At 44.9% G+C, this 24,962-nt stretch overlaps 1 protein-coding gene across 6 annotated transcripts in view; it reads left to right on the forward strand.

Annotated features, from left to right (window-relative positions):
- Positions 1-3,042: 3,042 nt before the first annotated feature.
- The window catches only part of LOC118268968 (anion exchange protein 3), a 47,274-nt gene continuing 25,354 nt past the window's right edge, over positions 3,043-24,962 (forward strand). For 5 of the 6 annotated variants that reach the window (XM_050704522.1, XM_050704523.1, XM_035583890.2 and 2 more), the window contains exons 1-4: positions 3,043-3,201; positions 17,682-17,844; positions 19,713-19,777; positions 20,149-20,303. In XM_050704522.1, coding sequence (XP_050560479.1) covers positions 3,154-3,201; positions 17,682-17,844; positions 19,713-19,777; positions 20,149-20,303 — 431 coding nt within the window. In that variant the 5' untranslated portion in view covers positions 3,043-3,153. Of the gene's footprint in view, positions 3,202-17,681; positions 17,845-19,712; positions 19,778-20,148; positions 20,304-21,161; positions 21,302-24,962 lie in introns of those variants that run through there. The other variant, XM_050704527.1, reaches the window with a different exon arrangement.

Consider the following 24,962-nt stretch of genomic DNA (forward strand, 5'->3'; position numbering starts at 1 on the left):
CCTTCTGCGAAAAGAGAAACAACAAATGGCTGACTATTTGACCGCGCCTGGCCTCCCTGATCAATGGCAGCACATCCAGAACAAGCATGCGACGCAAAGTCTATGATGCACTACCAGACATGAAACTGTTGGGTCGAAGCTGTCGGTTGTCGCGAACACGTTATGAAACAATCGCAATGTTTCCAGCGTCGACTCGATGACTTGTTTTGAACAAGTGTGTGTGGTGCTGTCAGGCATCGGTGGGTGGGGAGAAGTAGTGTAATGTACAGGGGGGGGGCAAAAAGTCAGGGATCACACGAAGCAAGCTTTCTACATGTCCATAATATACTGACTTAGATTTTTTAATATATTTTACTTGGAACCTTGCCGATCATCTGGTGCCATTTGGACGTCGACCTACGCGACACCCTGCGTTTTCTAGACGTCTCAGAAATATATGTTTCTGTATAGCTAGATGTGTGGCCACTCAAACATTTGTATTGAAAATATGTGATAATATAATACACAGGGTGTCCCTGAAGTCGACGTCCAAATGGCACCGGGTGGTCGGCAAGGTTCCAACAGTTATCAGAAAAATATAAAAAAATCTAAATATTATAGTTTTTAAATTACAGTGACTTATGTGTTATCCACAAAAAAGTACACTCTGTGCCAGATTTTTGACTCTTGTTGCTACAAATCTTTATTTTTTCGTTTCGCTCCTCTCTTTTCAGCCAAGCTTCCAAATGCATCAAAATGGCTTCGACCACGCGCTTGCTTGAGATCTCTGGCTGTTGTAGCCGTTGTTGTAGTTTTGTGTTTCGCCAACATAAGAATAAAGGTATCCAACAGGGGAAAATCAGGTTTTACAGCACAATGGCATAACTGGGGAAAATAAAACAAAGTTACAAATTACTTAAATATCTAACGGCGTATGCTTCAATAAAAAAATCTAACAAACAGTTTATGAGTCACTCAAAAAGCGCAGCGTGACGGCAGCATGGCAACTGATGAAATGAGAAACGATGTCTCGCGGAGACAGTCGGGGCGCCGCGCGCCGGGGAATGAAGCACCAGCGGCGTTACAAGTGCGTTGCCAGCCTTTTGGGGGTTAGGATTGGGAAGCTTGGGAAGCGGGGAATTGGGCCTCCGGTAACTTCGGTCACACAACGTGACGTTGTTTCACGTCGGTGACATCGTGGTATCACTCCGGTCGAGCCGGCCCATTCGTGCCGAAGCATGGCTCTTCCACACTTGGTGCTGATCTATCTGAACTCATATAGCTAGACGTGTCCAAGAATAAAAATACTACGTTTACTAAATCGACTTGAAACACTAAAAACAAACAAAAAGTAAAAACCAAGGAACAAAACATGACTGTTACAAGTACTGATGTCGCATCATCATTTCACATGCCGTGGATATGTACTATTGCCATCTTTACACCTACAATGTAGCAACACTTTCGCAAATAAAATTATTTAAATTTGAACTTGTGTCTCGAGATTGTACAGCATAATTCCAGTTCCCGTGACATTTCTGGGATGAATTCTCTGTTACGCCCTCTCCCGCGTCTCCAACTATTGTTGTGCCGAATGTTCTCAAACACTAACAGTGGCGTAAAGGCCCGTCCCGGGATTCTAGAGCCATGTTCCCGATTCCGTGGGAATTCTAGGATAAAAACTTAAAAAGTATTCCTATACTTTTATCGAGTCAAACTATATTTGTACAAAATACACCCAAATTGATTTAGTGGTTTAACAAATTCCAAAAGAACCTTTCCCGTCCGGAATAATAACTATTTTATGTCCTTATTCGTGTTTTCTAGAAGAACATTTTCAAAAGTCCTCTCTTACACACGAACACACATCCAAATTTCAGCTTACTACGACCGGTAGTTTCGGTTGTGCGGTGTCACACAACCGAAACTACCGGTGTGTGATAGTCAGTCAGTCAGTCATTAACGGAAGCGTTTTATATGTTTATACAGATTTGTTATTAGAACAGAATCTCGTCGGGTTATAGAACACATCATTTTCAACATTTTTGTCAAACAAAGAAATAGGCGGAAGTGAATAGTTAATAAAATATTTAAATAATTAAATAAAATAATTAATTAATAGTTTCCGTCCGAACATCTATCGGTTTGTTCGACACAAATATTGCAAATGATCATTATCGGTCAAATGATAATTTGCCCAAAATTAGTTTGAACCTTTAGATCTTAGCAAGTGAAGACACTCGCTGTACGTTAGAGTGCGCCTCTGGTCGAGTGGTGATAAAGTGAGCGAGTCGAGTAAGTGGGCTGCACTCGGCGTGACGTCACTCGCCGCCGTGTAGGCTGCGCACTCCATTCACTACTCCACGGAACTGTTGTTTGGTAACTGCGAGAAGTTCATGATTGTTATTGACCACGTCCACTGCCCCAGTGGCCTTGTACAGTTGTATGCAGGTGCTCACACAGACAGCAGACAGACGAGAAATATTTAATTTGTCTAGTGACCAGACTATGCTATCGGCTTCACTCACGCTGGTACCACTATCATTATGTTATATTACGTTATACTACATTGTTTATTCGGTGTCCGTACTTTTAATTTAGGTATGTGTCTATTCTGTAGTTATTTCAGTGAAAGTGTAACAAACATACATACATTTACAAACCTTCGCATCTACATCTATTAAAATGAATCGCAGTTTGTCGGTTCCGTTCAAATTCGTAAAAGGTTCGAATTGAACCGATTTGTCTTATTAACAAGGAACAGAAACATGTCATTGATGTCATTATTGCATGTTTATATCATAAGTTAATTTTGAGGCGGCTCGGAGTTGCCATAGTTTATGATATTAATAAACGTAGGAATCGAACGTCTGGCTAATAAAAACACGGGATGAAAAATATTCCGACAGGACATGAGACAACCCCAGGCACAGAAGGAGCGCCAGAGACAGCGGCCGGCCGGCGCCGCCGGTGGCGCGGTGTGGGCGGCGTGCTGAGTGCTGCGTGTTGCAGGAGGAGCGCGCGCGCCGGCCGCGCCCCTCCCGCGGCGGCTGCGCCAGCGCCGGGCAGCGCGCGCGCCGCGCCTGCCACAGTCGGTGCGCCGCCGGCTACCCAAACAGACGCGCGCGCCGCCGCTCGCTCCGCAGCTGAGTTCCGCGCGCCCGCGCTCTCGATATGAGCTCCGGCAAGAGGAAGCTCTCGTTCCTGGGCTTCGCCCCGCAGGTGAGTGCTGTGTACTTGCTACTCCTCATGTGCTGTGTATTGCCGCCGGCCCGCACCGCTCGTTGCTGATTCGTAAATAGTTGCATGTTGCACATTACAGCAACAGGCGGAAAGTTAACAACAAAATACGTTCGTGACGTCAGGTGACAAAAATGTGCTCTAGCGTGATACGAAGTGTCCGACCTAGACACTGGACAGGCTTACGATATATACTATAAGTAATATGTTGTATGAACCGCAGCCACACACCGCTGCGCGCTGAGCTTTACCGCGCGCGTACTGTGTCCGCCGGGTGTACCACGGCGCTGCGCCCCGAGCCGCTGCCGGCGCTCGACGCCCGCTTTCATAGTGTTTGCTAAGTCACTAAAACACTTTCCAATGCATGTTTATTCTTTGTTACCATATTAAAAGCGGTCGTTAATGGAGACAACAATCACAATGTATTATCGCCATAAACGGAAGCGCACACTACCGCTATATCAATGAAATGTCGTATGACAGCTGCATACTTTTGCGTAAAACTTATATTTTTTTATATCGTGCAAGGCCACTGCATACGCATGACACGAGCGACTGCGGCTCCGAGTCGCACGGCCGTGTCATGTCGTGTCGTGTCGTGTCGTGCCGCGCGACTCGCTGCTGGCTCGCATTGTGGTTGCTCACCGGGAGACGAATCTGGCGAATCCTGTCCCAGAGCTCGTCACTCGGCCATCCTGTGAACTGATGAGACAGCACTGGTTAGGCTCCGCGGTTTGGCTGATCCACAACCTGGTCTCGTGTAGGTGTTGGTGTAGACTGCTAGAGTATAAGTTGGAGCGTTTATTTAATAGCGAATGTGATTGCAAAGTGTGCGGCAGTGCGACTTGGATTCGAGTTGAGTTTGTTTAGGTGCAGCGAGATGTGGCGCGCCATTGAGCTCCGCGCCGCGCCGCGTTAGTTCCGCTCTGTAGGTGCAGCCGCTCAGGCGGCCCCATCGACAGTCGATACCTTTTTATTTGTACTTGTTTATATACAAATATGCTCACATTTATAATTTGAACTCATTGCAAATATAGCTTACATATATCCACTGCTGATGCCCACCACCCACCACGCAGCATTCGAAACAAATAAACTTAATGCCCAATTTCGAATGAAGCAACATTCGCGGCTTGATACTGTTATGAGAAATGTGGTTTATAGTTACCCAAATGTAGTATACATATAAATGACCGGTAGTCGGGTATTGAATCTCTAAAACCTAACCTAACCCAACCCTAAGCTCCTAACTCTGAAACCTAACCTACCCCAACCCGCTCGTTGGACATATTAAACCCGTGCGACGTAGAGGACGGCGTCCTTGCTGCCGCGAGTGCGCGACTACTTGAAGCCATTTAACTGTAAATGACATCGAGTCTATAGACATATCAACGTCGCCTCATTAATATTGGCACTCACTTATTGATCTCTGGCGCAGGCGCAATAAGCAGTCGACTGGTAACGTCCACGCACACACCCATACAGCCAATGACGAGGCGACGTGTGCCCTAACTTCCCTTGTAGCTCGTTTAGGAATAGTATATAGTTATAATTATGCTATAGATACTAATTATATTAGATTTGCCTAACTGCTAGCTATGTAGTTAGCTGTTCTATACGCATACGTGCCTAGAGCCCTAACCGAAGACGTACAAGCGAGCCGGTGCCAGTGCAGCCACACTTTACGATATTTGCGAAAAGCATCGCTTGCAGAAATATTGAAAAAGTGTAAATTCTAATAATAGCTAGTTACATGTGCCAGCTGCCAACGCGGATACTAGACAAACGCAATGACATAAGTAGCCGCGTACTGCCGAGTACTTGGAGTACGTGCGAAGTGCGAAGGCCGCGCGCCGCTCTCACTGTTAGCGAGTGTCCAGATTTGATTCCGAACATTATCTGCAGCCCGCGCCGTGATAATACGACTCGGTTATTTTCCATGGCGAATAATAACGTAATTAGCTGATACCGGGAGCGCGACAGATTAGATACAACATGGTACGCGCGGCCGCCGGCGGGCCCGTAGCCGCGGGCGCGTAGCTCGCCCGGCGCGCGTCTGGAGCCCGTAGCGGACGTAGCACGCTCCCGCTACGCGCTACGCGGCAGGCCGCACGTGGAGGTCGCGGACTCGCGGCCGCGTTATTATTATTAGCAGCGCGCCGCACTCTGTTACTTACGACCAGGTGTCGAGTCGAGCGACGCGACGACTCTAAGGTCACTTTTTTCTGTAATCATTAGTCGATTATGTGTTTTTGTGAGCCATCCATAATCTGGTAAGGTTATTATCGGCGGCCAGTGATCGTGGTGCCGCGGCCGGCAGAAAGGGGGGGGGGGCTCCCCTCTCATCCTCTAAGGTGCTGATCGAAACATGACCAGGTGCAGCCACTGGCCAGCAGTCTGCCCGGGCGATGGTGGCGATATCTGTGCCCAGCCTATGAGTTTGGTCGACGTGGTACTGCAATCTCCGAGTAGGCAGCGGGCGGCTACTGGGGCTGGTGGCCGTGGCGCTTACTGCGCTCTGATTGCGATAAGCGCTCCGGATCACGGAAACGTACCGACACACTTAGCTCAGGGACGCTGTTATCTGCACCTCGCTACCTGCGCCTGCGATACCGTACATTTTCTTTACGCCTGATACGGAATAGCGTTATTTTACGCGAATTTTATCGGCTCGTAATCGGCTCAGGATAAGATACATCATATCGCGGCGAGACTCGCGCCTCACGTGGCCACCGACCATCGCACCGGGACCGCACCCAGGTCCGTGCGGAGCAGCTCCACGTCACGCACTCTCTCTGAAATAAGTAATTAGTAGGCACGTACCTCGCGCCTACCGTACGTGCGGCTCGATATATTGAACACAAACATTTTACGAGTTTGCAGAAACAGGTATTGCCAACAGCCAGGTCGCTCGATCTATCAATCTAACACAAGAGCCTGCGCACGTGTCGGCGGCGCACGTACGCACCGCGCAGGCGCACGCCGCGCGCTCTCCGGCTGATGAAGCGCTTCCACTTATTATTATTTAATTCGAATGCGTTGCAAATCGATGTGACGCCGGTGAGTCACAGCGCGCCAACTAGCGGCACATGTGGCGTACTACTGCCACAGCTACTGCTCTCACGCGCCCTCTCCTCGAGCGAGCGAGGTGCGCCGGTGGCTGCCGTCCCGGAGACCATAGCACGGGGCAGGATGGCTGGAGGAATACCGGGACTGGCCGTGTTGCAGTAACACCAGTACAGCGGCGAGTATCGCCGTCTTCTCGCTCTTACATCGCGAGTCACTCGAGGAGACTAGGTGGCACTGTGTCTGCTGGAAATTGGAAATAACTAACTACCTTGCTGTATATGTATGCCTGAATTAGGCTGGTTTTATATTACAAAATATTAGGAATTCTATCTCATGTTTTTTCTATTTCAAGTAAAAACTCGTGTGACTTTTCACAGCTAGTGGGAATATTTTCACAAAAGAGTTGACATATTTGTTGCTAATTTTCTTTTTACGCACAAATCATTCGCCATGTGAGTGATGTGAGTGATGTGACTGAGGTTACCGTACGCCCATTCCGCTCCCCCACAAGGTGGAGTGGCACGACACTTGTATTCCTCGGGTGCAGCGCGCAATCCCCGACTGCATACCATCAAGTGATCTGTTAGCTCGTTTATCTCCCTATATACTATAATCAACTAGCCAATCAATACACCTCATTTGTTGTTGAACAAAACGACTCTAGTATAGAATAATTAATAAACTACATATGTCGTAGGAACACACGACGTGTGTACACGCACAGATACAGCAACAGGTACGGTAGCACCGCGTCACTGCATCAATACACACACACACACACACACACATGTACGAGAGCATGTGTAGCTGTATCCCGCAATGTTCCCGTTCCACAAGTAAAACAATATGCAGAATATGGCGCATGGCGTCACGTAACCAGTTTGACCTTGGTGCATCGCTCGGTTCTCGCAAATAAATTCATGTTATGACGTGTGCTGTCGGCCTCGCCCAGCATTCTCCAGCTTGGCTCTCCTCTCTCATTGCTGCCTGCTTATGACTTTTTCTAATGACTAAGCAGATTGCTTACATTGTACGCTAGCGAGTAAAGTTTTCGTGGAATAACATAAATGTGTACGCAATGTGGCACACTCGCTGGGATCAGTTCCCGGGTGAGCCACAGCCCGCCACGCACGCCACATCCCCCCGCTGCACCGGCCGCGGCCCTGTATCCCTGGACCCTGCAGGGCGCGCCACGCGCCACGCGCAACACTTGGCTAATTATTATAATTGAATGACTATGTGTTGACCAACATAGATACTTACAAAAAATACTAAGAGTAAGAACGTCAATGACCTCGTTCTGCTCGTGTTTTTATCTTAATAATGTTGATTTTATAGTACGAGTACTTACAATAGTTTCAAACGTTAAATTCGCGTGCGATGTACTAGTATTGGAATAACGTCTTACAAAAGTCTGATTTATTTATGCTATATGTTGTGTTGAATCTCCGCCAATGTTTGGTCCATATAGGAATGTATGAAGTTATTCACTTGTTAGTGCGGGTAAGGGCGCGCCGCGCAACGTACGAGGTGGGTTTGTGTTGGCGTCGCGGGCGATAACTTCAAATTGTTTAACTTGCCCGCCCCGCCGCTAGTTGGCCGAGTCTATGCGTCGGATGGTCGCGCACCACCGCCATGTTGCCCCCGCGTGGTGTGCAGGTAGACACTAGCACGGCGTGTCATATGTTTGACATTTCGCGACCGCGACCGCGATGATCCCATCAAGTCAAGTAATTGTACAACATGTATGTACCAGCATATTGTAGAATGTACTAGTAGCTGCCGCTGGCGCGACTCGTCACCACGTCACCGCGTCACCACGTCACAACAAACTCACTTTCGCATTAGCAAGTGAGGGTAATGTTTGTAACGAATCCAATCAAAATCTACAACATCGATTTCACACATTCCTTAGCATTTAGAAAGCGACATGATCACTGACTGGCCCAGGCCACTCGGTGATTTATTGCCGGTTAAGATATTCATCAAATTAATTGCTTCAAACAGATCAGCAGAGTGCCCTGCAGGCATCACTAGTGCAGAGTGCTTGCATCAGTCGCTGCACGCGCTGCACGCGCTGCACACTCGAATGTTTCATGAATTATTGTTATATACATGCTACTTACAGCCGAAACAAGTGACCCAAGTACTCCGTACAACAGAATGCTAGTCGGTAAAGTACCATACATACATACAGACTATATGCGAGTAGATATACATATACTATGTAATGTACGCTTTCCACAGACGGCTTTTTTTTTTGAGGGGGGAAAATCATCTAATGACTTCTCCCGCCCTGGGCGAGGGAGAGGGAGTGTCAGTCTTTTACTATCTAAAAACCACCCCGTCCCTACTCCTGCTTTTCTAGCCAGAGCCCCTGTAATCCCACTAGGTAGTCCGCAGCTCCGGATCAGGTATCTGCCCTACTGGGCCCCATCTGTGGGTTCCACAGACGGCGGCGTCAACTAAACCGACCTGTATTTGTGGAAACTGTACAACAAAACAACTAGATTTGTGGTTTTACGAAATTTTCGGATTCATTCAGACAGACAGACGCCGAGGTGGTCGTATTTTTATAATAACTAGATAATAATGACACCGCTTTAATATCTGTCGCCAAGTCGAGCAAAAAAGCGGCACGGCCGTAACAACATCCTTTCCTCGAAGCCATTCAGATCAATTGGGCCGCCTACAACTTCGTAGTGGACAAAACAAGAAGCCTGAATTCAAATACTAAGCAGGCATTGTACAAACTTGATATATTTCAAGTTTCATCAAAGAACCATTCGTTTAAGAATATTATAACTTGTCGAAGTTTCGAAATTTTGTCACTGACTGACTGACTGACTGACAGATCATCAAAAGTATAAGGCACTTTTTAGGTTTAGAAGCTTCAAATTTAGAATACACGTAGCATTTAGTACCTACATCAAAAAAAATATATTTAGTAAATTCGGTTCAGATTTTTAGATATATCAACTGCATCAATAGCTACATACATTTATACCTAAGTATGGTTTACTTACAAAGTTATTGATGCAGTTACATTTTAATGTTTAATGGAAAAGCTAAAATAGGTGACGCTTGACGAACCTATAAGTAACACCTTACAAGTTTAAGGTAACGAATAGTTTAGGCCTTCCTTAGCGCTCTGTGATCTTAATATTAACCCATAGTGTGCCGGGAGCGCAGATCTACGCTAGACAATGTGTTGTTCTATATTCTCATACACTGTTCAGGCAAACATTTATAATTTCGATGTGATTTGAGATAGTAGCACAAACCAGACGTAGGCAAGACATTGACGATCCTATTGCTAGTTGAGCGCAGCAGAAGGCGCTCGCTTCGCATGCGGCCTGCGTACTGTGCGCAGGCGCCTCGGCGGCGGCCACGCGCCGGCCAGGGAGGAGGCGCGAGGCCGGGCTAGTTGTCGCCGCCGCCTTGCTGGCCGCTAATGTTGAAGGTCGATGGGAAATTGCAAGCACCAAGGTAGGGACCGGTCGTGAGTGAGATGTGTGTCACACAGACAGCGCGCCTAGAATGCGTAATGTCTAATCAAATTTCAAGGGGAGCGTAGTTATCGTCGACAACCTCGTTAGGCAATTTTTACGTCGTCTGATACGGAAAATTTACAATCGAATTAATGGGTAAACACAATGAGTGACGCGAGAGGGCTCCCGTGTCCTGCCGGCGCCGCGGTGTCTAGCTCCACTTGCTGGTCGCGCGGCCCTCGGTCCGCCGGCCTTTGTACCTCGGAGACGGTTTGCATGGATACATCCTTCTACTGGACAGGCAAGCTACTTGTTTGCCTACATATGCAGTGTACAGGTGCCACCTATTAATGAAGTAGGCTTTGAGACTTGTGCTCCAGTAAGGGGCAAGAGGAGGGAGACTCAGTATCTGAATTGTAATTACGAGGAGCCAAGTATTCAGTGCAATGAGTGCAATATGTATGTATGTGACAAGTGAAGCAGCTGATGAGCGCGGTATGTCGGCTCTCGTCACTGGTCCATGGAAACTGATTTATTTTAATAGAGCACCAATAAAGATGGTGTCTCGATGATTGCGCAGTGATTGAGTCGCACGCGCCGCGACCTGACACGACGCGGCGGACTCCTGCGACTACGTCATTGCGAACTTATACCAAACAAGCTCAGTAAGCCACACGGAGGCTGCAGCTGATCCAAGTAAAGCAGTTAATATACATGTAGCCGCGAGCGGTGACTGGTGTAACTCTGCTTACCGGTGGCCGCGTTTGTGATGAGTAAAGCGAGCAGTCAGCACAGCGCAGTAGTACTTGCCGGCTTGGGGAGCGGCACATGCGGCCCGGCGATGTACGGCGTCTAAAGTGGCACGGCTCCAAAGGCTTCTGGCCATAACCATTGGCCACGGCGAGCTACACAATGATTGCCGACAGTACCCTGCACTATACTATAGCAGTTAGTTCATTAGTTACATTGGTTTGTTCAGAGTAGTGGGGTTAAGTGTTCAAATCTTATTCACTTAATCTCATTGTTATTGTTCTTCTTACCTTTCAACATAATCCATTTTTTATTTAACATAACATATTCTAAGTAGACATGATATAAACGTTGGCTAACTGCCGTACTCAGTGTCATTTAATGGTTACATAAAACTGTACTTAGCAATAGTTTTCTTTAAAAAATCGTCACTAAGGAATAGTTTAAGTAGTTATTAAATGTCTCTGAGTGTGGCAGTAAGACAAGTATAATCAGCATAAGTAACATAATGATAAAACTCAAGAACTCAAAGGGGTAGGCAGAGATAAATAGTTAAACAAATGTTTAACTTTTAGTATTCATTTTAAAATGACCCATGCAACCACTCTTAAACTCAGAAACGCGCTTGACGTATTATTTATTCTTAATAATCTTAATTAATTTGTTTACTAACGACACGCCCCAGCTTCGCATGGTGCAATGGTGATATAGTATTCATGTATTCTACATATAAACCTTCTTCTTGAATCACTCTATCTATTAAGAAAACTACATCAAAACCCTTGCGTAGTTTTAAAGATTTAAGCATATAAAGGGACACAGAAAGCGACTTTGTTTTATACTATGTAGTGATTTACTAATTAATTCTGATCATCGAGTTGATAATACTGGTGTTATTTTAGACACAGCAATCCCAAATTCGCGGAACATACGAAGTTCATTGTGGACAAATCAAGAAGCCTGAATTTGAACTGACCGACAGAGCATTAAAAGTATAAGGCACTTTTAAGAAACATAGAAACTTCAAATTTAGAATACACTTAGTGTTTAGTACCTACATCAAGGGAAAAATTCAATATTTTGTAAATTCGGTCCAGTTTTTTAGATAAAATCAACTGCATCATAACTTTGTAAGCTCATATAAATGTATGGAATTACAAAGTTATTGATGCAGTTACATTTTAATGTTTAATGGAATAATAGAATCTACAAAAAGAAGTGAGATACCATTAAAACATCCGGAAAAAAGCCCAAACTACGCACCTCATCAGTTTTCTACCATAAAAAGTCGTGAGATCCATGTAACGCCATGTCGGTTATTATATTTAGTCCCTACTTAAACTTAAGGGACCTTCTGTCTGTCCTAAGTTATAATGTAAATTGTTACCATATCAATATTACATTAATTTTACGTTTTAAATAAAATAGATTGACTTGGCCATCGCATGAAAACACAAGTATACCTACATTTGTTGACATTTATATTATATTGTTTAGTCTATTTCATGATAACGAATTCCGATGGTTTGCATGATTAATAAAATTATTGTTATCGGCTTACTCACGTAACGTTTAGACGAGGAACTCGACTAGTTTCAAGCCATGCTAGAGGTTTGTATGATTACGTGCGATGGCCAAGTCGATCTATTTTATTTTCAAATTAAAATAAGGATAATATAACAATAAATAAGATTATTTATAAGGTTTCGTCAATTCTTCCTTTAATGATCTTATTTTAGTTATAATTTTATGTATGAAATTATTTATATGCAATATTATTTTTCCGTTATAATATATAATTATTTTCCCACGAGTATGGCAAAACTCTGAACTATTTTCTTGACAACTCTAAGGTAACCGAAGTGATTACTCGCGACAAAGTCGCGGACAAAAGCTAGTTAGGAAATAAACGAATTGTTGAAGTTTACGTAACTAGTGATCGTGTTAGAGTATCGTCTCGTGAGTGAGAGTCCAGTGGAGCCGGACCAACATGCTGCCACGGCAACAATACATGCTGCCACGCATTCTTATCTTCAATAAAACCTGACAGTTTATAATATGCCTGTTTACTTGGTTCACGCTTTATACGAGTTTTAAATTGTTTTCCTTCTTAAAATAACTCATTGACCCGTACATTTTTTATTACCGTTTTTATTCGAATATTCTTCATATTGAACACTGAACTGAAATGTAAGGAATCTGGGGACTCCTGTCGAGGTTACCCAGTTTTGTTCGGGTGATCGACTCTAAAGGTCTATCTCAATGCACGTTACTACTAAATCCAGAAGAAAAATTCAGGATCACACAAAAAATGGGAATGCGGAATAAATTCGCCCAACGTTGTATAGCAGCCGGTCACTCAGCTACGGCACCAACATGGTGCCTACCGTGCAGCCAAAATATTTCATTGTAAATGTCTCGAGTCCCAGACTCCCGAGGGCCGCGTCGTGTGGCGTGGCGGTGGCGTGGCGGTGGCATGGCGGTGGCGTGGCGGTGGCGTGGCGGCGGCGTGGCGGTACGTGGAAGTAGCGGGTGGGTGCGTCACTGCCGCCTGCTGCTGACCACGTTAATGGCTTGATCAAATAACTGATTTCTGAAGTTCAGGTGTAGGCTTAACAAGATGCGCACGCGCACGCGTCACGATCAGTTTGCGGCATCATAACGACGTGCTAACTGCCGGTGAGTGGATGACGTGGATGTGAGGATGTCGGCCACGAATTAGCGAGGATTAGCGAATGATCAAAAGTGGGCACGACGCGGCGCGCCTCATCCATACGCATGGTGTACACCGAGAGCTTTAGCTGGCTACCGCGGGCCGCGACCGTACTTACCCAATAACATCGGAACATAACATACACCTGATTGCCACACAGGCGACGAAGTACGTCCGCGGCGCTGCCTCCACCGAGACTGCCTCACACCTCGCACTATCATCGTGTTTACAGCTTACTATTTTGTTTTTTCGTTCGACAGTTAATAAATCCTGTTCTGAGAGAACATGAGAGTAGTCAGGTAGATTACAGCTCCTTGAAACTGTGATTATCAAACAACTTACTGAAGGTGTTTTTACTAAGACACATTTCATTCGTTTATGAGTAAGATCCATTTTAACAGGAAGATAGCCTCTTTCCCAACATGCCTACAATTGCTAATTGAACCTGATACCCGATACAGTTTACAAAACATCTGTGTCCGGGCTACAATGGGCTGATTGAGTGTTTACGAGTAATGGCCCCACGGCGCGACGCCTGCGCGTGTAACTGCGCCGCGCTTGCGCACTGGCACTCCGACTTTTCCAACTGTATGTAGTGATTAAAGTACTTGTAATGGTGCTATTGTCCCGACCTTCGATTTAAGATGAAAACCCTGGCGCTGCATGCTGCTGTACTGCGCACTGCTACACATGAAGTAGGGTCTAAGGCCTCCTTGGATCTAAGTTTCACTTTATATTAAACGTTGTAGGCAGCAACCTTTTACTTATGGTTTTGGTATGGACACTTTTAAGCGAGTCAAGTTGAGATGTGTCTTGGTCAACCGATATCACTCCAAGCCGCTGGGTACCTGAGACCAACAGTATTGCTGCTTCGGTTTCTGTCACAAGCCGAGGATCATGTATAATCCTCAGCGGGTCTGAGAGAGCTTAAGGCGGCCTTTACTGGCTTTTGTCGATTCATAGTGCACTAAATTATTCTTGTCGCATTTCACCAGTATTCCCTACGTAGGGGTCCTGAACCAGTGCTACAGATATACCCTTTCTCTCCGCCACTTGTAGTAGTTCTATGGTTGTCAGTTTAGATCGATGCAGATTTGCTTGAATGGTACGCATTCTGCCGTTTGCACTTGGTCATATATCGCGCATCCCAATTTTGACGTTTTCGACAGACTTCGCTGATGGCATTATCTGTTGTCTCCGGGCCGACTCCTTGCGCCCTCGAGCAATTCCTACACTAGCGGTCTGTTCGACAGTCTATTTGGGTATTTCTCCCAAGTATGTGGCTCTCCACAGTGGCTACAAACATGTTCTTTAGCCTGGCAGAGGCATTTGTTGCATTGTAACGTCAGCGCGTGGACAATCCGCCGTTGGCTTTTGGTATTGACGTTATGAAATATAATATCATACGACATACTTGTACTATTTAATGTTCAAAAGACGAGTTAATACTTATCTAGCTCGAAGCGGCACCGTTCCGATTATTGCATAATGTGTATAAGCTTTAGTAAACCACTAACTTAACTCGTGTAGTCCCGGCATACAATATATGTAACGAGTACTTTTATTAGATGAAGATGAAATAAAATAAGAAAAAACTAACAAAGTTAAATGCCCCTGTCGATGTCGTCCAAAATAATGGAATTAATCCTAATGTGACGAGACCTACTCGCAAGTCCAGCAAGTACCTTTAAAGAACCATATCTCAACTAAGAGTTAACTTAGCGTGAAACACTAATCCCTTGCCTTTAGATTTAGGATTTGGGTGTCACTTATAGGTTGGTATGGTGAAAACCAAAATGTCGTTCAGTGACCTATGTTAGTTCAGGGATTCCTTAAAATGTAAGAGAACTTGCTGAAAATGGGTATTACTGTACTTTTCTTATCTCTCTTCAAATTTACCTTTCCAGAGGTTGTCTCTATCCAGGTCAAGTGTAATGGTGAATATATTCAAGACGTTGGGACATTCCTTGAACGAATGATGAGCATTCTTTATATACCATTCTATCCTATCTGCTGCCATGTCGGACTACCCGATGTTCTGTGTTCCGACGTTTAAGGTAATACAGAAATACAGGAACAGTAAACCACGAACGTAAGTCGCGCTACGTGTTGTAACGAGGCCTCGCCCGAGACCGTAGCCCGAGCCACAGGCCGAGCCTTCGCCCGCGGACCGGTCAGGCGGAGCCGCGGCCGGCCCACTCGGCCCACGCCGTCTGTTTATTTATACTGCGGGAGCCGCGGTCACTGTCAGGGCGCCCGCGCGGATATATTTACACTCTGCGAGTACTACGCGCCGATACTACGTGTCGCGCCGCCCACGCACCCGCCCGCTTCTTCTATCATTCAACTAATCGACTTATTTTTAACTTTCTCCGATTGATCTCTTTATTACAAGTTTTCCTCGAAGCGTACACATATTAAAGGTTTAATGAACACTCCGCGAGAGTGATGTAACAGCCGGCGCCGGCGCCACGCACTAGTACGGTGACACGGACGTGCGCACTGCTTAGCTCACTTAATGTGTTGTACCAGATTACGTGTACAAACATTTGAACACTAGTTTGGGCCCGCAGTTTCGTGTATCACATAAGTTGGACCACGATTGTGTTGATGTTGCTCACTTATACTATTTATTAGTGCGTGCAATGATGTTAAGTGGTAAGGGAAAAATTCGGCGTCCGGTAACTTCATGGCTGAAGTATGGCTCTCCCACTTAGCCTGTTGTAACCCTGTAAAAGCTGATGAGCTTGTTTTTTCTTGTGACGCGCTAATCTGTTTCGATTTAAATCTAGACACACGGCAGTGTGTCCGCCAAGTTCGAGCAAAAAAACCGACACACCGGCCGTGGGTTATATTACACGAACCATTTCGGGCCAAGTTCGACCCACCTATAACTCAAAATCTATTTTATCTACGCGTATAAAATTTCTAGTATCTATCGAGATCTACTTACTTATCTAAAATACAAAATTTCATTAATGTACCTATTGTAGATCTTGAGATATTGACGTCAGAAAATCGCTATTTTTACTATACACTCACTGACTGACTGACTCACTCACTCATCAAAAACCTAGACCACTTCCAATAGTCGTATTGACTTGAAATTTGGCATGGAGGTAGGTATTTAGGTCAAGGTAAAGGAAAAAATCTGAAAATGGCCAAGTGTGAGTCGGTTTTAAAAATAATGAAGGTGTAAATTCATACCCCTAAGGAACTAAAACAAAAAAATTATCTATATCTTCCAATGGTCGTACCGACCTAAAATTCGTTACGAAGGTTTGTATTTAGTCAAAGTAAAGTAAAATAAGAAAAAAAGAAAATAAACCTCACAAAAATAAATGAAATCCCACCCAAAACATAAATGTGAAAGGATGCCAAGTTCGATAATATTGGAATGCTTCGCCTATAAAAGAAGTGAGATCTAAATAAGTACCAAGTTCCATACACAGACCTCAGTTAAAAATGATATAACTTGGCAAGTTTTAATAGAAAATTATATACTTGAATCATTGCGTTTAGTAGGTTTATAACAAAGTGTGTGAAAACTTGCCAACTTGTTATATCATTTTTAACTGAGGTCTGTGTATGGAACTTGGTACTTATTTAGATCTCACTTCTTTTATAGGCGAAGCATTCCAATATTATCGAACTTGGCATCCTTTCACATTTATGTTTTGGGTGGGATCATTATTACGCTAGAAGGCTATAAAACGTGACGCTATGACCAAAAGGAGACGAGCACTGAGCAGTGCCTGATAAATTAGGTGAATACGATAGCAGCTCACGTCTCTGTCTCTTCCTTACGCCTAAACCACTGCACGGGTTAGAATAGTTCTTTTTGTATTAGATAGTCCATTTATTGAGAAACGTTATAAGTCAAATAACATCATGCTACTAACAGGAACCCAGCAGAGTGGGTGAAACCGCGCGGAAATAGCTAGTGTTATTTAATGAAAAAATGCTCTCTATGTCTACCCCTTCCCCGAGGGAAGGTGGAGACCTGCCTGACCTGACCTGCCTTGCCTTTATCCGACCGCAGCCTCTAAACCTTCCCATATCCTTGCTTCTAAGTACTCCTATCTCTACTCCTACCCCACCCACTGCTCGGCTCCTATTAATCGTAGCGTGATGTTATATAGCCTATAATATTCCTCAACAAATCGGTATAGTGGTTTAGACTAGGAGAGAGAGACGTGAGGTAATTTCGTATTTACATCATTTTCTCCCTCTTTTCGGAATCTATTGATCACAGCGTGGTGTTTCGTGGCCTATACCATAAGCTATAGGCTCCAAAACTTTCATGATTCTTCCTCGACAAAGGCACCATCCGACAAAAATTATTCGAATCTGACCAGTGGTTCCGGTGATTAGCGCGCTCATACAAACTCTTCAGCTCTATATATGAACATAGATATATGTAGTTGTTGCGGCGGCAGGAGGCGAGCACGGCGAGCGGGCCCGACGAGGTGCGGCTGGACGAGGAGATGGAGCGCGTGGTGTGGGGCGACGCGGCGCCGCGCCTGCCCGCCGCCGCCGGCGAGCCGCGCCGCGACAGCGCCGCGCCGCCGCCCTACTCCAGCACGCGCGCACACGCCGCAGGTAACGCTCCACCATACTATACAACTTGTTCTGCCAGCCAAGGGGCTTGGGCTCGATTCCTGCCTCATACAAAGGGGAATATTCCCGTTTTCAAAAAACAGAATGCACATTTACAAACAAAATCACAAATTGTGACCTAGTCAACTCTGGCACAAAGGAGCTGTGGAAGACTTAACAGGTTGCCGGGTCTACGGCGCGAAGAGCAGGAGTAGGAACGGGGTGGTTTCCGGTTTCTAGTCAGTAAGACTTGTTTTCCGAATGATGATAATCTTCCAATATCTTCTCCCATCTTGGAAGAAGGGAAAGAGAGTGTCAGATTCTTACTGAACTAAAAACCACCCGGTTCCTGATTCTACTTCGAGCCGGAGCCACGGTAACCCGCTAAGTAAGTAGTAGCTACCGATCGTGCATCGTGCTCCGTTGGCACGGATAACTTTTATTCAGCGCAAAATTACCTATCCAATTATGTAACTCACATAGCTATTGGAAGTGAGACCAGATTTCATAGAAATTTTGGCATCCTCATTTTTAAAAATGAAAGAGAGGGCCGTGTTGGGTGTCTATGGATAGGGCTTTAAAAAGACATTAAGGTTCCTAAAACCCGTCAAAATCTATTGTTTGAAAGATAGACGCTTCCAAAGGAAAAATGAGTATAACCCCCCCTCTAACTTATAAAATAATACAATGAGAAAACTAAAAAGAATCTATGTTATAGGTTTCAATGGAAACTTTCAACGAAAATTGGTTTGAACGCGATATTACTAGTTTTTAAGAAATATTACATTTTCAAAAAACGCTTAAACAACCAAGTTATTTTATAACCTTTATATATTGATTAATATCATCTACTTGCTGCTACGGAAACCTTCATGGGCGAGTCCGACTCGCACTTGGCTGGTTTTTGTCGCAGTAAATAAGTTCATCCTTCCGTTACACAAACATAATGACGCGCGATGGCTTATTAGTGTTTCATGTATAGCTTTGGTGTTTCTATACCGATTTATAAAAATCTTTTTTATCAAATAGGTAATAATATTAACTTTTTTTAATTAGAGTGAGAGTGTAGAAAACATAAGAGTAGACTAGAACTAGAATATAATCAGAAAGCTCCGAACTGCTAAGCTATCGGGAGTAACACGTGTTATTGTGAGTCAACGACGAAGGATTCACATGTGCTGTCATGGAATATTTTCTACGTAATTTTAAGGAGAACATTTCCGTCACAACTACTTGATTTTTGTGTAGCTTTAACCATTACCGCTGCACACGCGACGGAAGCTTAAAAACCGACCAAGTGCGAGTCGGACTCGCCTATGAAAGGTAGCAGCACGCGACAACAACAACGAACGACAAAGTTATACAACTTTGTCGTTCGTTGATGTTGTCGCGTTTCTTGAAAATGTATTATTTCCTATAAACAATTAATAATCATATCTCGTTCAAACCAATTTTCGTTAAAAGTTTCCATTGAAATCTACAGCATATTATGTTTTTTTAGTTTTCTCACTCTCTTATTTTAAAAGTTAAAGGTGAGGTGTGACATTCGTGTTTCCACTTTGAAAGCGCCTATCTTCCCCCCTTTAATTTTTAATTTATTAATTTTTGTTCAAAATTCGAATAGCGGTTACCAGAATACATCAACCTACTAAGTTGTTCAACTATGTAGGCCCAACAGTTTCGGAAATAAATGGCTGTGACACACTGACAGACAGACATGACGAATCTATAAGGGTTCCGTTTTTTGGCATCCGTATCGATCACTAATCACCCCCTGATAGTTATTTTTTGCATTTATTTAATGTACACAATGACCTCTCTACAGATTTATTACAAGTATACAGATTTCACTTAAGAGCGTTTCTATACAGATGGCGTAACATCGAGCAGCTCTGAGCTATCGCAGCCGCCAGTCAGCACTGGCTCCGAGCAGCAGGTGAGTGTGACCACTGTGCCACCACCGCGCCACCACCGCGCCACCACCGCGCCACCACCATGCCACCACCGTGCCACCTCGGCGCCACCTCGCGGCCCCGCCGAAGGTCGTGAATCCTGGCCCGCGCCTTGCTCCGCCGGCTTCGCTCCATCGCACGATACAATTTCCAACTACGCCGACATATATACAAGCTACCGCTCCATCAAAATATATAAATACAGTTTACTTGGAGTATCGCAGATATAATACACTTGGAGTATAAAGAAGTATAGCCCGGGCAGCATGTGGCACTGTGTGAGTGGCGCGGCCGTGGGTCGGGTACTCGGGAGCAGGCGTGTGAGTAACGAGGAGTGTTGTGTTGCGCTGTGCAGACGTCGGGCGGCGCGTGGTCGGGCTCGGGCTCCGGCGGCAGTCCGCGCGACGCCGACGAGCGGCACGTGCAGTTCGACGGCGAGCGCGCCGAGCGGCCCGACCTCGCCGACCCCTTGGACGACGCCGACGAGGAGCGCCGCGCGCAACGGAACATGTGAGTGCCCCTTCACTGGCCATTGCTGCTTACTTCCACCGCAGCATCCACAAAACGCTTCGCTAACCAAACCGTTGCCTGCTTATCTTGTTAGTGTCCATTCTAGTGTCGTGGTGATGCAGTGTTGTAGTTTACTGCCAGTGCTGCTTGCGGCATGTTGGCATAGTGTGTGTGCTGGAACCTAAGTAAATCTAGTTTACACTATCTAGATCTAGACTAATAAATAAAGTTGAAGTGTTTGCTTGTAATATTGAAATAATCGATGATACATACACCAAAATAATATTATTTACGTTTTTTGTCTGTCTGTCTCTGTATTTGTTCTGGTTAATGTCTGAAATGCTGGGGCCGATTTTGACTTAGTCTATAAACCCGCATGGTTTATGGAGCCAAGCCACGGGCATCAGCTAGTATATTTCATAAACCATTCATTTTTGTTGAAACCAGAATTAGATTGAATATCATTCAGTGTGAAGCTCCAGTCATGATCCTCTGACTCCGGTTTATCCAAAGTGTGTTGCTTCACACAGACTGTACATAGCGACGTGGTGTGCTATAGTAGTGTTGTTCTGACGTAAACGCATTCCCGATTCACAGATTTAGCAGATACTTCAACACTGGCCGTTGTTTATGTTTTGCGTGTAAAACAGATAGTAGAGCAGGCGTAGCTCACTCGAGCTGACTTATTGTGTCGGGGGAGGTGTGTGTGTACAGACAAGAGCATTATAATTAGACGCACGTGCGAGCAGCGCGGCACGTGCGGGGCTCCCGGCGCGGCCGCTGGCGGGCGGCGGGCTGCCGGCTGGCCGACCAGCCGCGCTGGTCTGCGAACACAGCGCGCGTTCACGGAAGTGACACCTGGGCTTGGTGATGTGACAAAAATAGTAGTTGGTCTCGTGACATTGGCAGCGCGCGCGGCGGCGGGTGGTGCGCGCTCAGTCCGCGCGCGCCGCCATGCCCGTCACGTACACGCGCGCCTCGCAGCTGGCGCACCAGCGGTGAGCCCCGAGTGCACTCAGTGTCCACCGCACGCCACCGCTTGTCCATACATACATTACCTACCCACATTATCCATTGTCCGACATTGTACAGGAACGATTCTTTGAGCGACATGTTGTCATAGGTTTCAGCGCCCGGATACTTAGTTACCTGTCACCACAGATATGTCATTTGTGGCTTCTGGCCAGCACACGAAATCGAATGAGTTTTGGCTGTAGTTCTAGTAATATATCAGAAATTGAATATCAATTATGAACTTTTCAATAAATACATCAAAATTATCATTTTTTTATATTATAAGTCATTTTATTTTCCATTTTTTGGAAGTTATAAAATACATATATACTAAAACATTAGTTTCTACACTGCCCCGATGAAGTTCTTGCATTCATATCTCTAGGAGGCACTACACACGACACAATCAAATCATTTTAGACTGAGGACCGTCATTTCTTGTGTAAATAAATACGGACCATATTTATGGTGACCAGACAGACCAGGGTAGTGTTGTGTACCTATACGAGTGAAGAGACCGAATCCTTTTTTATGTATAAACTAGCTTCCGCCCGCGACTCCGTCTGCGCGGATGTCGGTCTTCGCGTGGAAGTTTTATTTCTCCATTTTGAGTAACTCTAACAATGCCATCTTATAAATATCTATTGGACCCAAATACGGCGAGGCCCATAATAATTAAGGAGATCCCTCTATTGAGCTACTGCTGTTGATCTCGCGTTCTGTAGAATAAAACTGAAAAATAAAGATTTTTTCTACGTATTTTTCCAGGATAAAAAGTATCCTATTTTATGCCCAGGATAGTAAGGTATAATTATACCAAGTTTCATCGAAATCGAACCGTTAGTTTTTACGTGATGCCCACATACAGACAGACAGACAAAAAAAAAATTTATCACATATTTGGGTTTGGTATTCGATCCAGTAACACCCCCTGCTATTTATTCTTTCAATATTTTCAATGTACAGAATTGACCCGTCTACAGATTTATTCTAATATGAATGAATAAATGAATGTGTTATAAACGTAAGAGTAGACAAATATAATCAGAAAGCTCTGAACTGCTAAGCTATCGTGAGTTATACGTGTTATTGTGAGTCAACCATAAGAGATAGACATTTGCTGTCGTGGAATATTTTTTAAATAATTTTAAGGAGAATATTTTCGTCATACATTATTTCTGTGTAGCTTTAACCATTAAGGCTGCACACGCGACGGAAGCCTAAAAAATGGAGTAAGTTCTCCTGTTTTCCCAACATTTCCCTTCTCTGCTCTGCTCCTATTGATCCTAGCGTGATGAAAAGTATACTATAACCTGCCCAGGAGTATGAAGAACAATTGTACCAAGTTTCGTTGAAATCTGTCGAGTGATTTTTATTTCTATAAAGAACATACATACAGACAGACAGACAGACAGACAGACAAAAAATTTTCTGATTGCATTTTTGGCGTCAGTATCGATCACTAATCACCCGCTGATAGTTATTTTGGAAATATATTTCATGTACAGAATTGACCTCTCTACAGATTTATTATAAGTATAGATAATATTCAAAAATGTATAATTGCATCCTGGATGTGGTGTGAGCTAGTGTCAGACCAAGTGCGATCGTATGCCATATTATGACACATATATTAGTGCGTGGAGGGACGAGCTCCTGGCGGTATCATGGCGAAATGGAAGCAACGACTGTCGCAACCGAAGGCTGGGCTCGCTGTTATAGCAGCTGTAAGTCCCCTCTTGTAGCAGTGGCTTGAGAGAGAGAGAAGCCACGGCTTCCTCACCCACCGCTTGACGCAGGTGCTTACCGGACAAGGAAGTTTTGATAGGTTTTCGGAATTAGTGGGAGGAAACGCCCGGGTATCATAATAACAAGGACCACCCGGAGAACACGGTGCGCGGTGGAGCATACAACCCCTCTCAGGCTATGGCTGTCTGCTTCTTCTGCGAAGCAGTGATGCTAGCTAAAGACTCCTCGACTCCTCACGCCCCAGTCGCCGCAGGAGATACTCTGGGAGTCGGGAATCGCGTAACGATCTTCGGCCCCCATCAGTGCGGGTCTGCGGTTGGCGAGCAAGTAGCCCGCCGCCTGACCAGAACTAGACCGCGCGCGCCTCAAAGAGTTAGACAACCACAGATGGGGCCCAGTAGGGTTGATGCCCGAACCGGAGCTGCGGACAACGTAACAGTTTACCAATCCATTTTAAACTACGAGCTCCTGCGATAGTTAGAGGACCGTCAGCTGCTTAGTGTCCAAAGATACGGTTTCCGTTAATGGCAGTCTGCCGGTGATCTTCTGGTTTCCTTCCTGGAGAAGCGTTGGCAGTAAGTTTGGACTTAGCAAAGGCGAAGTTCCCGTAAAATTTTGCGAATGGGTCTCTTTGTTTATAAACGCTGGTATTCCTAAAGTCGGGCTATCGCCTTCTCTGGTCGTGCTCCATATCAATGGCATGTTGGAAATCAGTGCCATTCATTGTTATGTGGCTGACAGCACAGGACATGTCTGTCACAGCGGCCGCGCTAACATCTCACAAGAAATCGTCATCGAGCTCACAGTCGAAATAGACTTGTGTCTGAAATTAAGAACCCTTTAGAGAGAACCTCGAATTAGTGTGGACTCATGTATTTGGTCCAGTTTAACCCCTCCAGGTTAGAAACTACAGTACACAGTACAGAGTTTGGGGTTAATGGGCACATAAAAGAAAACCTATAAAAATTTGGATAATCAGTATCTGGAGTACCTTGTGGCCATGACTAGGAACCACAAGAGCCCAACCAAACAATTAATGATATCGACATACCAACTTTCAAAAAATATACAACTTTGTGAGCCTCATCATCATCATTTGATGTCATAGATCGATGGTCTAAAGAATCTGATGAAGAACTCTCAGCTGAAGAGCTGAGTGAGACCCACCCAGCTGAAGCCCACGCTTCAGAAAACTGAAGTAAAATCCCACCAAAACCATTCTGTAGACAACTAGCCTTCTTCTGAACTTAAACATTATACGATAGTGGGTACAACTCAACGGCCAAGTCACACAACATTAACTACGCCTTATAATAAAGTAATCGCTTCAAATGTCATGGCGGCGGCGATTGCTTACCATCAGGTGATCCGTCTGCTCGTTTACCGGCTTATTCCATAGAAAAGGAACGTTTGACTTGGTACGACTTTGTCTAGATTTCATTACTCTTTAAAGATCAACAAGCAGGTCCATTGAGGCTTGGCTAGTTTTACAGAATGTTTTAGCGGAATAGTATTTATAGCATTAAACTTAGGATTAATATAAACTTAGGGAGTAGGAGGCAGAGAGCGCGGGTGGTGTGCAGTAGTGCAGTACTTGTGGCGGCGGCTCCTGGCACCGCGGCCGTGACCTTGTGCGCGGCGCCCGGCGCCCGGCGCGTCCCCGGCACGGGCCGCACCATCCGGCACGGAGCAATCACGGTCACGCACGATACACTACATCGGAAACATTATGAAATACAAAAACAAAAGTACTTGATAATATTACTTCTTTAATGGAATTTTAGTATTCATTGTTTTCTAATGATTATAAAATTGAAATATGTTGTCGACCACATACGAAAGCCATACATATGCGGGGAAGCCCAACTTATGTGGAACAGCAATAAGATTCGATTT

The sequence above is a fragment of the Spodoptera frugiperda genome, chromosome 25 (assembly GCF_023101765.2).
Source record: "Spodoptera frugiperda isolate SF20-4 chromosome 25, AGI-APGP_CSIRO_Sfru_2.0, whole genome shotgun sequence".
Lineage (NCBI taxonomy): Eukaryota > Metazoa > Arthropoda > Insecta > Lepidoptera > Noctuidae > Spodoptera > Spodoptera frugiperda.